General features: G+C 39.1%; 1 protein-coding gene across 2 annotated transcripts; it reads left to right on the forward strand.

The window, feature by feature from the left end:
* The first annotated feature begins 2,771 nt into the window (after positions 1-2,771).
* On the forward strand, positions 2,772-3,020 carry LOC124965631 (DPH3 homolog). 2 transcript variants are annotated; one of them, XM_047526714.1, is made up of 2 exons: positions 2,772-2,875; positions 2,951-3,020. In XM_047526714.1, the coding sequence occupies exons 1-2, from the start codon at positions 2,772-2,774 to the stop codon at positions 3,018-3,020; spliced, it is 174 nt and encodes a 57-aa protein (XP_047382670.1). The 2 variants fall into 2 exon arrangements, with proteins under 2 accessions (XP_047382670.1, XP_047382660.1); XM_047526704.1 differs by having other exon boundaries at positions 2,772-3,020.
* Positions 3,021-16,776: the final 13,756 nt, after the last annotated feature.

Here is a 16,776-nt window from a genome sequence, read left to right on the forward strand (position 1 = left end):
TTTCTCAGATAGTGTCTACAGTCCTCCTTGCTAGTGCCACCTTCTCATCTGTTGGAATGAATCTGAACAATCCCAAATAAATTGGTGTCTTCAGGCAACTTTTCTGTGTTGGAGTTGAAATTAGGCATGGGAATGTTTTAGAAATGCAAACAAACAAACAAACAAACAAAAAAACTGAGCAGACCTCTGTCTAAGGGCACTGGAAATAACATAAATAAGCAGGAAAAGCTGAGGAGACAGTTGCAGGGTCCCCTTCTGGCCTCCTCACTCTCACATTACATTCTGTCACACAAGCATATGTCCCTTAGAGGGAGGAAGTAACAGCATGCAACCAAGCTGCCTGCATCCCATTGAAAGCCCTCCATGAAGCAAAGTCTCACCCAGGGGGGACTCAGAGAGGTTCTGAGGCAGGTTTTCTAGCCTTAAAATTAGATCCAAAGCAACTGTGGAGTGAGGAAAGTGAGTAGCAGCTCCAGTCCCTCAAAACAAGTAAAACTGCAGTGAGCTTCTAGGACTGCCTTACTGTATGTCATGTTCATGAAAGGAAACAGATACCTCTTTACTTCTCTTAAAAAATGACATACTGAATCACACATAAGACAGCCCACTGATCTCGCTATTTTATTCAATTCTTATGTGACTGAAACTCTGTGGAATGATGAAGGGCAAGCACACAGCAGCCAATGGGCTGAGTTGTGAGCAGTATGGATGGTTATTACTCACCACAGTGGGCCATTAACCATCTGCAGGGACACTTGGACCATATTCAGAGAATTTACAATGTGATTGTCTCAAAGGCAACAACAGTGCACGATTAATCTCAGATGACTGCAGGGAAAAGAGCTATAGGGAGACTTTTGGAATTATGTCCAAACCAAAGCTGTCACATTGTGTCATGTGACTGCCCTTTACCCTCTCCAATTTCTAGGCAATGGAGAGCTGATGAACTCATCAAATAAAATGGCTAGAGGAGGACCTAGCAGGGGAAATTGCCACTTGGCTACTGTGAAGAGCTGTGATTTGAATCAATGTATCTGATTGCCTTGGGGTTGTGGTACACTTGCACTGGGATTTTCCTGTATGTAAATATAGGGTTAATATTTCCCAGTTGCTGTATTGACACAAGCCCTTGATATCTCTAGACAAAATCCTGAAGATATCAAAACTAATCTTGAGATGCAGACATTGGCCCCTTGGGAAAGAGGATTCTGAGCATAGTAAGATAACCATATTGATTTGTTGGCACTGTGAACTTCAAGCCTATTCTTACAGAAACTTTTTCACAAATAACCTTTTGATGATAAAACCTGTATAATAAACATGTGGAGATAGCTATGAACCACTCCTATCAACCCCAGGGAATTTTCCCACCTGTTCCCACTTTTCTCTCTAAATGTTTGTGTGATTTCTTAATTCCCCACCAGCCCTCACCAGTTTCTGAATTAATGGTCATGCAGGACATGACAGTCTACATTGTAGATTAAACCATGCAGGATGAAAGACTGTGGACAGTTGTGACATGCTGGAGACTGCTCATAAAATGTCTGATGTTGCTGCATTCCCAAACTGTCTTGCCTGCTCTCAGTACTACCTGGCAATGACTAATGCCACCAGGGAGCATATCAGACTAGGTGACCCTCTGCAATGATGTCTGATAGACTACATTGGCCCTTTCCCATCATTAAAGGGAGATAAATATGCTGTGACTTGTGTGGATACCTTACAGGCTTACTTCGAAACTTCCCCCAGAAAAAAGAGCTGATCAAAGGGCCATTGTTAAGGAGCTGGTCTAACTGTGTGCTGTGAATGGCACACCACAGGTAACCCATTTTGCAGGTCATGACACACAGTGGACTCAAGAACAGGACATATTACAGATTTTCCACCTGACATATAATCAAATAGGAACTGGATTAAATGATAGAACCAATGATTGCTGAAACAAGTCTTGGAGGCTGAAAATAATTCTATTTTATTGGTTGATTTGAATTGCATGCCTGAGGCACTCAGGACATTTATGCCTGTATGAGGGCCAGACATGAGCATCCTGCAATCATTCGTATGTTAACATGCCCATAGAACTTAAGATTACAGAAAAAGGACACTTCCACTGAACATATTCTCAAACTGGCCAGGAGCAATAGTGACAATTTATTGTTGCCAGCTCCTCAAGACATCACATTCTATACCAGAAGCATTAGCTGGCCAGGTACTGAACAAATCAGTTCCTGATGGTTCATTTTGGTGATCCCCTGTGGGAGGGAACTTCTCTAAATTTACAAGTAAAGCTTGTAAGTCTAGGAGCCTGGCCCTCACAAGTACAGGTGGTTACTCTCATCACCTGAGGAGCACTTAATATCACTTTATGGCAGGTAAGTCCCAAAAGTGTCTTATTCTTTCTATACTCCCAAAGTTCAAGCATATAGATTGGTCTGGAAGAGTTGCACAGGCAAGTCTATTGCAGACTACTAACACAAGACCTTGAAGTAACCTGCACACTGCCTCATGGAGCTGACTTTCCATTATTGGTGCCTATAAACATTTCTCACATTCTCCTTGGATTAACAATGTGTATGCTATTATTTGCCTGGGCAATGGAGGTTCAGGACTGATGCCAACTGACTGGTTGTTGGATTTTCTCAGAACTTCCTGCACTGCAGCAAAAATTCCCTAGGTTGCCCAACCTGCAAATAAGACAGAAAAGAGTGGACTGAAAAAGAACTGGAGAGAAAATTAGATGGAGGGGCAGTGTTTTGCCGGCCCCGACGACCATGGCGGTGTTTCACAATGAGGTGGAGATCGAGGACTTCCAATATGATGAGGACTCCGAAACATATTTCTACCCCTGCCCGTGTGGGGATAACTTTTCCATCACCAAGGAAGATTTGGAGAATGGGGAAGATGTGGCAATCTGTCCTAGCTGCTCTCTCATTATAAAAGTGATTTATGAAAAAGATCAGTTTATGTGTGGAGAAACAGTCCCAGCCCCTTCAACCAACAAAGAATTAGTAAAATGCTGAAGAAACCTTTAGGAATCCACATCCTGAACAGTTAAAAATGAACCCAGATGGAAATATCAAAGGCAGAGTAACTGATTTTTTTCAAGGGGACAGCTGTTTTGTGGTTTGCCATTCTGTTTTCATGTGGATTTTTTCACCAACTGCTGAGTTCATCTTCAAATAGAGAAGTGAGCCCCAGACATGTCATACCCAGAGCTCATGTTTAGAACATTGAATTGGAAGCATTCTTAATTATCCACCTGAATTTAAAGAAAGATAATTTTAAATCAGTGCTTTCTTTCCCTTTGTTATCATTTTTATACCTTGAACCTAATTCTGTATCTGATAACAGCATCAACTACCTCGGTCATTAGGATTTCTTAGTTAAAATGAGATTATATTTTAATTAGTTTCTAAGATGGTTAAAATTAGCCCTTTCTTTGAAATTTGAATCAGCTTTATTATTTTAACTTAAAGAAAATCCATTGCTTCATCATTACTGCACTCCAGATTCCCTCACCAAGCCAATCTCTCCAGTCTTGCCATTATTAGAATGTTCATGTTCTGTTTAGCATGTCATTTGTGTTACACTTCATGCACAGAGTTTTAGTAAAGAGAAAAGATGGGCTACAGTTTCTCCATCACTACAAGTTAGGGAATAAGGAAGAAAAGTCTAAAGTGAAATGGTCAAAGAAGTGGTGATTCCTAATGTTCCTTAAAAATCATGACAAGGTTAAAAAAAAAAAAGGAAGTAAAGTTGTTAATGAGAGGAGTTAAATGTGCCAACTTAGTAAATGAATGCTTTAATTATTTTACCAGATCAGAGAAAATATTTTTGTATCTGGATTTTTGTTTATTTTCTGATAAAACTAATGAAATTGTAGTTCATAGAGGGGTTGATGCCAAGTCTCTGTGACTGGTGCCAGTGCTTTTAGCCTATCACAGTATCGTGTCACTACTAAAAAGTAAAGCATCTACAATGGAGAATGAACTTGAAAATGGGAGGCCTGTTCTGAGTAAATACATCTGTATGGACACATCTAATAAGCCTCTATAGCATGCAACGAAACCAAACATGCACTCCTACAGAGAAATGTTGCCATGGAGAAGAGAAATATATGAAGATAGACTACTGGTCTTCCTTTGCTAGAGTGCTGAGAATAGCAAGAAATTAGAATCAGGAGAAAATTGGGTAATTTCCATTATAAACACAACTTTACTGCATATATGAAAATGAACTGATAACTGGCAAGTTGTTTTGGGTGGCTCCTGTAATAGAAAAGCATACTAGAGTATCAGTGTTCTACACGATTGATCAATGAACTACACACTCCTTGGAAGTTTAAATTAAAACAAGTGGACTTTTTTTTTTTTTAATCCTGCAGCAGCATGGCTATATGTAAACATTAGGTTGAGACATAATAAATCAAAATTGTATGCTAGATGTAATTGGTACATTATATGGTGTATTCGTGATACCATGAGAAATCTCATTGTCTCTTTGGAACACTGTCAGTCCAGAAATAATCCACACTCTTTGAAAAGCAAAGTGACTGCTCAGATGAACAGAGTAGGGTACAGGTTGATTCTGGTGGCAGTGACCTGCAAAGAGAAATGAACTGTCCCCTGCTCATCATAGATGGTGCTAACATATAAACTTTCTCTGCTGCTGAGGAATAGACAGCCTTGATGTAGGTCTACTGTGAGCATAGAACAGGAAGAAAAGCTGCCCAAGTTCAAACATCCCAGGAGAAAAAAATATAAACAGCTTTGGCAGTCAGTGATAGTTGATACACTGCAATAATAGAATGATTTTTGTTTTAAAGCAACTGTGTTAAGTTTGAAAAAGAACATACCAGGAATTAATCCTATACTAAGCAGAAAGTAAAACCAAGCTTTTTCAGGTGTGACTGGAGTTCTGAGTGATGCTTGTGCCTTATTTAACCCCACAGACGTTTGTGGAGCACCTCTGTGAACCGATTTAACCCAGTCTCTGGTTAGAGTCTGAGGCCAGCCAGGCAGGTGATCCCTCGCCTGTACAGGTATAGGAGATGGGGGTCAGAAGGTTTTCAACTGTCAGTTGTCATTTCAGGTGTGGGAGCTAACTGGAATGGAATGGGTAATTAAAACCTTTATAAACTCGAAACTGTCTGAATCATGAATTACAGGTAATGGGAACTCCAGTTTTCATCAGTGACTTGATGTTAACCACACTTCTGAGTTTGAAAATTAAGTTGGCTGTTGAAAGGATTCTTCGTATACTTTATACATTCAGAAACATTTTTCTTAGATAGCACCAAATATTTTTATAACTGTACATATTAATTTATTACCAGGATAAATTGTATTGGCATGCTAAATAAAATCTGATAATTAAAAAAAAAAAGAACTGCATTGAAAATGCCCAACCACTGAAATGACCATTAAATAATTACACTAAACAAAAGATTTTTTTTTTTTTTATTAGAAGGACACTATTTCTTGAGAATCTGGGTATAATTAAATATGGAGTAAACTTTCATGACAGGTAGCAATTCAGGGTAAGTTACTGTGGGGAGCAATGATTTGGCTCATGGTCTCTGACTATTTTGTGCCAGGGTCCAGCCCTAGCAGCAGACAGGGGTCCAAGGTGGATGGGAGACATTGGCACAGTGGAGAAACAGCAGACAGAGACTCCAAGTGTTTTGAGACTGAATCTCTGTCTTTATTTTTCTGCCAGCCTTTTTATACATATTTTTATAATGATTATACATATTTTTAGTAATATTATGTCATTTTATGGTTTTTAAAATAAGAAAATCTTCAAAAGTACAATCTATGCTTCTTCTCAAAGTACACATTCCCTCTGTATGACAGCCCAGACGAAAACAACCTTATTTCCCAGCTAGATTACAACAACCTTGTTGCCCAGCTAAATTAAAACAATCTTGTCTCCCAGTTAAATTGAGGGCACCATGATCTGCCAACCTTCAACCTTCAGAAGAAACACGCCACTAGATTTTCTGAGAAACCACCCCCACCATGAACTCCAGTGTTTAACAGTGAAAAGTTTTTACTATTATTAACAAAGGGCGAAGAAATCAACTTATAGTTAATATTTAGTCTATTCTATTTTATATTATGGCAGACTGTAATCTTATTTTGATTCTCAAAGAATTAGGGAAAATGCATATTATATTTATGACTATCCTCAATATTTTTATTATGTAAAGTATCTCTAGAATCAACTATTAAAACTAGGAAAGCAACAAAGGCTAAACACCGCATCCAAGCTCAGAGGAATGCCTCTTTATCCATCTATATTTAGAAATTATTATACTAAAGCAATCACGGGTTCCTTTTAACTCTAGCATAGCTACAATTGTTTATTTTCATATATTTTATCTATGTATTACTACTAAATTTTTATTATGTAGTATTTTGTGTCCCAATACAGTATATGTTTCCCCAATGTTTTTTCAATACGTTTCTAATGATATATTGATTATTAATATTAAAAAGCAACTACACATGGAGATATGCCACACCTATGACCCCCAAGAGGGAGGATGATCAACAGAACCGTGTCAAGTGTCAGATCCTCTATTCCAATAGAATCCTGTCAAGTATTGGAGTGGTAGGAAATAGATGTGGCAGTCTTGCAGCAAGAAGCTGTGCCTGATATTGGAACTTCCTGTGTAAATGTGAAGGTCAATTTGCCCAATTGCTATGGTGATGTCTTGCTTAAAGAGGTTCTGTGCAAGCCACAGGACTATCAGTCTTAACCCTGAGTTCAGACACCAGCTGCCAGGGGTAAAGAATTATGAGCTCAAGTAGGTGATTATAATTGCTTTGCCCTTCAAGTCTGCCTGCTTTGAAGAAATTTCTCACAGAAAAAAATATTGGTGATAAGCTTATATAATAAATTTCTGAGCTAGCTTTGGGTGACTGTACCTCCTTCAGAGGATGGTGTCCCACCTGGTCTCAACTTTCTCACTCTACAAGTGTTTGTTGTCTTTTATACACTTCCCCCATATCCTTCACCAGTGTCTGATTAATGGCCATGAAGATCATGGCAAGTTAGAAAGAGAGCTTTCTGTTGTGTCACCCAATATGTTCATGATAACACGACTATGAGCTCTATGCCTGACCTTCTGTGCAAGAACTCAGTGAATTCAACAGATGTCCTTTGTTATCACTGTGTTGCTCATGGGGTTTCCTCCTGCATGTGGTGCGTGTGGATGTGTGTGCCCTGTGGATGGCCTTACTACCTTATCATTGGATAGGACATGGAATGAATTTATAACCAGCCTGAGTTTTACCTCTCTTACCACAGACGTCCAGTCATTGAGATAGTCAAATGTGCATCCCACAAGGTAATGCTGTGTCTCCTGGTCATTCTGTTAGCTCTACTTTCTCCTCAAGCTGTGATGATGGATGTGGAAATTCAGGTCTTGTCTTTAGCCTCCCACACTGCTCAAGCTCTCCATCAGACTAAATATGTCATAACCTTATTAATTGAAGACACTACTCCAGTGATAGAAGGTGGTGTTCCAAAATAGGATGGCTATTATATACATTGATAGCTGCTCAAAGCAGAGTATCTGCAGTCTTGGGGACAGACTGCTGTGTGGATATACCTGATGATGAACACAATATCAGTCATGCTTTAACACAAGTATCTAAACAAATCCATAGCATCTATGCCTTTCAATTGATCTGTTCTACAGATGGCTAATTTCCCTTCCTCGGACATGGTGACATGTCTTCTGTGCAATTTTAATTACTCTATCATGCCCACTGAGCAGTTCTTGCTCTTCATATAGATGCAGTGTGTCCCTAGAATCCTCTTCTGAGGGCTTTGTGGAGGATAGGGTGTGATATAAAAAAGTGAGGAACATGAAGGGTCCCTGGAGGTACTAAAGGGATGGAGTGTTGTGATGAACACAAGTCAGCATTAGAGTTTGTTGTTTCTGAAGAGTCAGGACTCCCAGTGATGTGTTAGGGAAGGTAGGAAGGGAAATGCCACTTCCCTTATTTCAATCTTGAGATAGGGATCAGAGCAGCGTGAGCTTGGGTGTGAAGTAATACCATGTATTCTAAACATCTGAAGAAGTCCCCCTGCACATTGGACATGCAGCCTGTCCTTTGTATATTCCCCTGTTTGCAAGCACAGTGCAAAAATCTATTTATTTTATCCCAGCTTTATGTAGCCAAGGGAAGGTATGAGTAATAAATGTCCAAATCACTCTGTTGAATCCTCCAAGTTCTTTCTTTGACATCAGCAAACAGTATGCTGGGTTTTTGCAGCCCTCAGGTTGAACACCTTCTATTAAATGAGGAAAGAGTTAGAAGGCACTAAAGAGGGGCATACAAATGGGAGTGGTGGATCATGAGGTTAAGGGAAGAATTCTATGAACCAGCCCACTGTGCTGACCCCACATGCTTTCTTTTCTAAGAAGCAATTTATCTGCAGCCTTTCCTGACTTAGGTGGCCAGGATATGTTACATTCCTCAGAAAACTACCTGCTATGTGCAGGATAAATGCAGACTTCAAATAATTCTGATCAGAAAAAAAGAAATTACCTGAAGGGGGGACTTTTGTTACCATTTTGCTGATCTGAACCCAGAATTCAGAGAGATAAGGATAATTTCCCCTGATTATAAAGTCTATGAGGACAGGTTCCAATTAGAAGCAGTTATCATGGGCCAGAGTGACCTAAGTTGTCATGGGAGTGGAGACTTGAAAGTTGAATATCAATCGGCTGTCAGTCAAAAGTTAGGAGACGGATCTGGGTGGAAATCTCTGGAAACGTCCCTGAAACCCCAACAAAACTGGAGGGAGGAGGGACATGCTCTCTCTCCTCTCTGAGAGAACCCATTTTCTTCATTGAGAACTTTGCTCTTTCCCTTTTCCTGTCCCTTCTAATAAACTCATGCCTGTTACTCTGAGTGACATGTCTGAAATCTTTCAGACCTGATCACAAGAATTGGGGCATAGCTGTGTCTCAGTTTCCCAGAAGGCTCCATCCCTGTAATGGTGACATCCATGAACCAGAAAGTTGGCCCTCACCAGAAACCATATCAGCCAACGAGTTGACCGTGTACTTCCCAAATTCCAGAACTATGAGAAATAAATATCTATTTTATAGATATTGCCAGATAGTTTATGGTATTTTATTTGAGCTCTCCTAACAGGTTTTGAGACTGTGAAATAATTTAAAATATATTCATCATGGATGATTTAATAATTTGACTCAGTTACTACCTGCTATTTTCATAAAGCTTTATATTCTTATTTGTTCACCAGGAAAAAACAATTTCAATGACCCCTGAAAATACATCAAATGTCCCTAGATTGTATCCAAACAAAAAAGACAAGTATAATGCATCTTACCAAGTAAACTTTCCTATCTGATCTTCCTTAAAATAAGATACATATGTAGTTGAAAATTAATGTAATGATGGACTATGTATATTCAAAGTGTATTCAACACTTACCTAACATAAGCATCAATAAATTGCAGCACTTAAGATATAGCAGAAAATGTTTTGTGATATAGGAGATTGTATTTTTCAAAAGAAAACTTACTTCTTGATGAGTATGTGTTTTTCTGTTATAAAATCCCTCATGGAAAACTTATCTACAGTCCTACCTGGTTCAAGTGGACAGGATATGTTGTAATTCTCATCAAACAACCAGTTGTCTTAAAGAGAAATGGAGGCCCCAAATCATTTCAGTAAGAGGAACACAAGTTACCCTCGGAAGGGGGGTTCTTGTAACAGAAGACATATGCTGTCCCTCTTTTCTCTTTGAGGACCCCTCTCTCCCTTGAGAGTATCCCTCTTTCCCCATTCCCATTCCTTCTAATAAACTCATGTCTGTTACCCCAAGTGATAAATCTGAAATTCTTCTGACTTGATTGCAAGAGTCACGGCTTGAAGTTGGGCCTTCATGCTCCCTCTATTTCCTAAAAGGCCCCGCCCTGTAACAGAGAGACTTTGATTTTAATCAGATGGATTTCCAAATCTGAATCTCACTCAATGACTTGCTATTTTGGTGTAGTTCAGTGGCTTTAGGTAAACACATTCCTAATCTCCTTTCTGAACCTTTTTCTTCCTGGCAAAAAGGAAAATAAATACCTCATATCATCAAGCAGCAAAGTGAAGTTTCAATGATATATGTACAGAATGTGGCATAAAAAGCAGTTGAGGATTAGCAAACATGATTGTTCACTCAACAAAGAGAAGTATTTTAGAGAAGTGTGTGATAGAGTGGGTTTTGGAGGAAGATATCTTGGATTCAAATTCTGCTTATTAGCTCTGGTATTTTAACAAGTCATCAAATTTCTCTATAACATTAAGATAAAAGTATTTGTTTTAAGAATAAAATGGGATAATCTATGCAAAGCAGTTTTCAGGGTCACATGTGCAGTAGAAAGCTATCCTCATCTTTATTTATTATGTATTAAACACTAAGTTCCAGGACCTGGGATCAGTATTCAGATCAGAGGTGGTTAAGACACGGACATTTCCCTCAGGACACATGCAGTTCTCAGTTACTAAGCACAGGTACCTAGATCCATTGTGAATGAGTCTAATACTCAAATCAGTGGGACATAAAAAATATCACATAAGCCCCACAGTCCTCACACTGACCAACAAACATGAGACAAAGAACCTCATTTTACTGATCCAATGAAGCATTTTAATTTTTTTATTGCCAGCAGGATTGTTTGTTGGTTTGTTTGTTTGTTTGGTTTGTTTGATTAACCATGGGTTGAACTCAGGGGCACTCAACCACTAAAACACATCCCCAGCCCACCATTTCTTTAATATTTTTCAGTTTGAGACAGGGTTTTACTAAGGGGCCTTGCTAAGTTGCTCAGGCTTGTTTTGAACTTGGGATCCCCCTGTCTCAGCCTCCTTAGCCAGTGGGATTACAGGCATGTGCCACAGTGCCCAACTTGCAAGCAGTTTTTGAGATCTCTTCCAGTTGTGTTTCGAGGGACTATAACACCAACCAGGAGGGAAGAGGCTAGGCTCTAAGTCTTGCTGCTTCAGACATATTCAGAGTCGACTTAGCTGTAAGATAGAATTTACTCAAAACTAACTTTAAAAGAAGAAAGAAGAAATTTATTTGTTCTGAAATGTTCCATCTATGAAATCCCTGAAGTTGGGCAGAAATTTTAAAGGGGAGGAGGCAAAGGGGAAGGGGCGTGAGACCAGTAGCAGATGTACATGTGCAGATTTGGTTGAGCTGTGTTAGCCAGTCCTGCAGAGCAATCTCCTTTCTCATGCAGATTCTCTGGTGCCTGTCAGGGTTGGGGGCCACAGTCTCTCGCCAGACTCCATTCTCAGCATGAGGAAGCCACTCCCAATTTCAGATGGGAGGCACACAAATTCAGCCTGTTTGAAATGAAAGTTCAAGTAGAGAAATCATGTAAAATTCTCCCATTGGAGGCATCCTTTCTGGGATTTCTCTAAGGCTGCTGAGTCATTGCTTTGTTTTCAGTTCTTTCACCTTCACATTAGACTTGTGTGTTTGTACTTTTCAGAGAAAGCCTTTTGTTTAAATGTCTCCTTATCAGGTTCCTGAAGAAAGTCTAGAAAGTCACAGAATTTTTTTACTTACAGGAGTGGTAAGGTAATACAGCAATGTGGCAGAGACAGGGAAAGAGAAAACACTGTGGTCAAACTGAGAAAGAGAAGGGAAGGAGCTCATCAGCACTGTTCACCTCTTGGAAGCTGCCTTCTTCCAACTCTAAAGGATCCTTGCTCCAGGTGATACTGGGGCAGGGGTGGGACATGGTTTATGAGGTGAATTGGTTCTCTCTGAAATGAACATCCCCCAAGAGGCTGCTCCTGAGTCAGATGTGGAATAGGAGCTCACTTGCAATCATGGTGATATCAGGAGGCAGCTGTCATTTAAGAGCCCATTGCTCTTGCTGTGTTGAATTTGGTTCAGCAAAAGTAGAACCCACATAGGGAATTGGGAAGGATTTAAGATTGGCATTTCCATCTTGACACTTAATCACCTAATGAAATTCAGATGAAATCTTGCTTTATTGGCAATTTTTACAGCTCCAGGCAAATTAGACAAACTGAAATATGCCAAAAGAGGGAATTATCCCAGTGATCATTTGGGAGGTTTTAAATCTTTGTGTAGACACTATTTCTGAGCCAGTCATTGATCATTTCCTATTATGTGGTGATATGCCTTATGTAATCAAACTGAAAAGATTATCAAGCCTGGCACAGTGGAACACACAGACAATCCCAGCCACTTGGGAGACTGAGGCAGGAGAACTGCAATTCAAAGCTAGCTTCAGCAATTTAGGAGGCCCTGTCTCAAAAAATTTTAAAAAAAATTTTTTAAAGGATTGATAATGTTGCTCATTACCCCTGGGTTCCATCCATGATACAAAAACAAAAACAAAAACAAAAACAAACAAACAAACAAAAAAAACCAGACTATCAGCTTACCAGCAATCCCAGAGGGTAATTGTTGTAAGTGGGAAAAGGTCCTGATCATAGAATAATGTGTGGCCTTTTTTCTAGCTACCCCTGAAGAGATAAGAAGCCTGAGTGAGGTAGGACTGGCATCTTACTAGTTTTAAGTGGAGCAGGACAGAAGTAATCAACAGTATAGTGCTGGCCAAATGCGCTTACAGGATGAGAAGGAGAACTCGGGTGCCTGTGTCTATATTTATCTGTACTCAAAGAGCTCACACATATTTTCTCATCATCATTTTGACTCTCTGGGATAGTACAGAAAACACTAGGTCAGGCCTGGTAATATCAGAAGGGAGATCTCTGGAAGAGGGTTTGAGAAATTTCCAGAGAGAAGGGGGAACTCAGCTCAGGACAAGTAGGGTCTTTGACAGACATGATGGAAAAGAATTCCAACACGTGTTGCAGAAGCACAGATATTTATTTAGGAAAGCAAGGAATACACATTCAAGGGAGAATGCAGGGACATCTCAAGAGTGAGAAACAAGTTTGTGGAGTTCCCAGCTCTTTTAAAGGAAACTTGGAAAGGTGTGGGTATGAGAGGTATGTGGAGTTGATACCAGTCTGGTGACCTCAGGATGGTTCATGATGATCTGGTGGTTCTCAGGATCCTTAGGTTGATGTCTGCAATATCTAATCCAGTAGATAAAACTGGAAAGTTCCCTAAATTATAGGTTTATTACAATGTCATATCTCTATTAAATTAATCTATTTATTAGTGGGCTAATTAAGAGCACACAAGCCAGATTTACAGATTTTCCAGATTATTGAGAATGACAGGCCTAGGAAAGATTGAGAAAGTCCTGAATAAAATTGTTTCCTTGTCCTTCCTTTATATCTCCCTTTTCTCCGACCTCATTCATGGAAGACTTTTTCACTCCTTTTCATTTTATGAAATTTACAAATTATCCAATTCTCAAGCTCTGGTTAAAGAGAAAGCATAAGCAGTTGTGTATATAACACTCTATACAAAACAGAGTTCAAAGGAAAACCAATGCTGATTCATTAGATTATTTTGTAAGGATATCTTTATTATCTGAAATAATTAAAAGCAACATGCAGTTGATGTACATGAAGATAATAAAGAATCGGTCTTAACACAAAGAGAATACAAATTCTGGTAACATAACAGAGCCAAAAGTCAATAGACTAAAGGTCAGACTGGAGACACAGGCTCCAGTGAAAGACCGTGATGCTGAGGCACAGCAAAGATTAAGGAGTGAGTGGGCAGCAGGGAGCCCTGGGAGCATGGCAGGCTCTGCACAGCAAGAGGAGGAAGACACTGGGGAGCCTGCGTCCCACAGGAACAGGCCTGGAAGAAACCCGGACCAAGTCTGGGTTAGGATGGAGTCTGTTTCAAAACCAGAGATAGATTTGAATCTACATACTCCACAGGATGGTGGCACCAATGTGGGGGTGGGGGCTTCACAATGTTCACTATTCCCGAAATGTTCACAGTTCACTTAGTGAGAAACAGGTTTTATTCAAAACCAGCTTTGAAGGAAAATAGAAGAAACTTATTGTTTGAAAATTTCCTTAACTCTCATATGCAGGCTAGAGCAAAACATGGGGGGAAAGATTGGAGAGGAATCTCCTGACAATTAAAGGGAGATCAGAGGAGTAGAGGAAGGGGATTGAGGGGGAGGGAGGAGGGATGGGAAAAGGGAGGAACAATGGAAAGAAATTGACCAAAATATGTTATGTTCGTATGTAAACATAACAGGGTGAATTCCACCCTTATGTATATCTACAAAGTACAAATAAACAGACTGAAGGCCAGTGGAGTAGTGGAAGAGGAAGGAGAGGGGAGGCACAGAGGAAGTACTGGATTTAAAGTGGAACAAATTGTATTCCATGCTTATATGATTACATCACACCCCACTATATGCCTAACTATAATGCTTTAATAGAAACAGTAAGAGAAAGTAGAAGAAGTAAATGCAGGTCGTAGTTTCAGCTATGAAAATAGCTTAGCTTAGATTTTGTAACTAAAAGGCAAATGAGATCAGATATCACTAATTTCATATAATCAAGGTGCACCTGGAAAAATTACAGATGTTGTATTTTAAGAGAATAAAACTGAAAATAAAATGAAGAAATATAAAGTGATATTAAAAAAGAATTCCCTCTTGGAAATCTCTGAATATGAGAAAAGTTTCTAAAGAAGAGGCAGTGAGACAAAAGGCAGAGAAGCCACACATGCAGATTTCTCCTGTGCTGGACAGGCCTGGTGAGGGGCAATCTCCAACCTCAGTTTCCAGGGCACCAATTAGGTCATGGTGGAGGGGTCAGTCCCTCAGCTACTATTCTCACAATAAGGAACTTGTTCTCAAATGGGGGAGGGAAGCAAATGTAATCTGTTTCATTATTATCACATAATGTGTAAATTCAGACAGCTCAGCTTTGCTCAGTTGAAAGATGTCAATGTGAACAGGAAAGGCCTCCAAACCAAATTTTGTTGTAATGTTGGAAGATGTGAGGCACCTAGAAAAAAATCCATTTTCTGGAAAATGAGATGCAAGATAAACTGATGACAATGCAAGGTGGTATTCCTTTCTGGAGAGGGACTGGGCAATATCTAATGAATCTATAGGATTTTCATTTTTGACCCAGTAATCCCACATGTATGATTCAATTCTGAAGTTCCACCTGGAAAAATAGGAAAATGCATATGCACAAGGTTAGCAGAGTTACTTGTTGCAACTTTGTAATTATGAGAATTAGAAACAATTTAAAAGTTCAAACATAGGAGATGATTGAATACACTGGGTATATCCATATAATGGAGTAAATACTTGTCAAAATAATTGACAACATTTTCTATGAACTGATATGGATTGATTTTCAATTATCGTTATACCATTTGATCTTATGTTGGAAAATTTAAATAAGAAAATCGACTTCATATGAATATTTTGTGAATGAAATCCAAAGATAAACCAGCAACTAATAAGAATGGATATCATTATAGGATGGGTGAGTTTCTGATGGAACAAAAGAAAGACAGCTGTAATGGGAATACACTGGTGAGATGAAGTAACATTTTTCTAACCACATCTCTTTTAAAGCTCTGACTTTTAGAAACATGGGGTTTAATATAGCCAAAAGTTAAACACATGCTTAAAATCAACTAAGACATCAAGATACAAATGATGCCCAAATGGAACAGAAAGAGCGATGAATGACTCTAACTATGCTACAAATTAATAATCATGGTAGAGCAAAATGAAAACTCTAGCAGTTTAAGAGCTGACAGTCTGGATTTCCATGCTGACCCCACAGCAGCTGTGCTTACTAACATTTAACCATAGAGCCTTGAAGTAGTGAATGGGTATCTATAACGATCACAGTGGCAGAAACAGAAATTAAAACTATGGGGTCAAAACATTCCCCCTTTAAACTTAGTGCAATACAAGTCCCTAAGCTGTATGAGGTTAGAATTTGTAGGTGGTTGACAAGCTTGCACCCACATGAGAAATGTAGAATGTACATTCCAATAGAATCACACCAACTCCCTAACCTTATTTCCCAAACTTGCTTATGTATAAAAGTAAAAGCACTACTGTGCTTGGGGTTCAGACTTTGGGAATTGTCCCCCTGGGCCACGGTGACACTAATAATTGCTTCCCAATCTCATTGTCCTGAACCTCATTTCCCACTACAACTTAACCATACCAGAAAAGGGTGAAGAATTAAAGAACTATGCAACCTTGGAATACTGCATCCACTAATAATTCACTCTAGTTGATAAATTTGTTTTCACAGAACTTTGGATCAGAAACTTTGAAACTGTGCTACGTGTGTCGTAAAGTTAAAGCAAATAGGTAAATCTATTATGTGTGTTGTCAACCAGTCTTCTTTTAGAGAAAGGAGAAGAAAAAAGGAAAAAAAAAAAAAACGAGGAAGCTTAAATGAATTTAGTTGTGTTGAACTAAATTGGAAATAACATCAAGGATTCAAGTCATACATAGAAATGAATAGGCAAAAATTTGGTAGAGAATATGTTGCATGTGCGCTAGCATACCTACACATATTTCACCTTTTCCCCTGAGATGCACTAGAAACAGCAAATATGCCTAGTATGGAATGTTTGTGTCTTAAATACATTTACCAAATTAAAGGATCCACAGCATTTGGGAGAAAGGGTAAATTCTAGGAGTGAAGCAGGGAAAATGTGACATGGCCCTGGAATTTCTTGTGCTGCACAGAAAGAACAGAAAATATAATAGAATCATGTCAAGAGGATACAGAATCCAGTTTGTAGGAGCTCTTAATGATAAAATCT

Source organism: Sciurus carolinensis, chromosome 1, assembly GCF_902686445.1.
Source record: "Sciurus carolinensis chromosome 1, mSciCar1.2, whole genome shotgun sequence".
Lineage (NCBI taxonomy): Eukaryota > Metazoa > Chordata > Mammalia > Rodentia > Sciuridae > Sciurus > Sciurus carolinensis.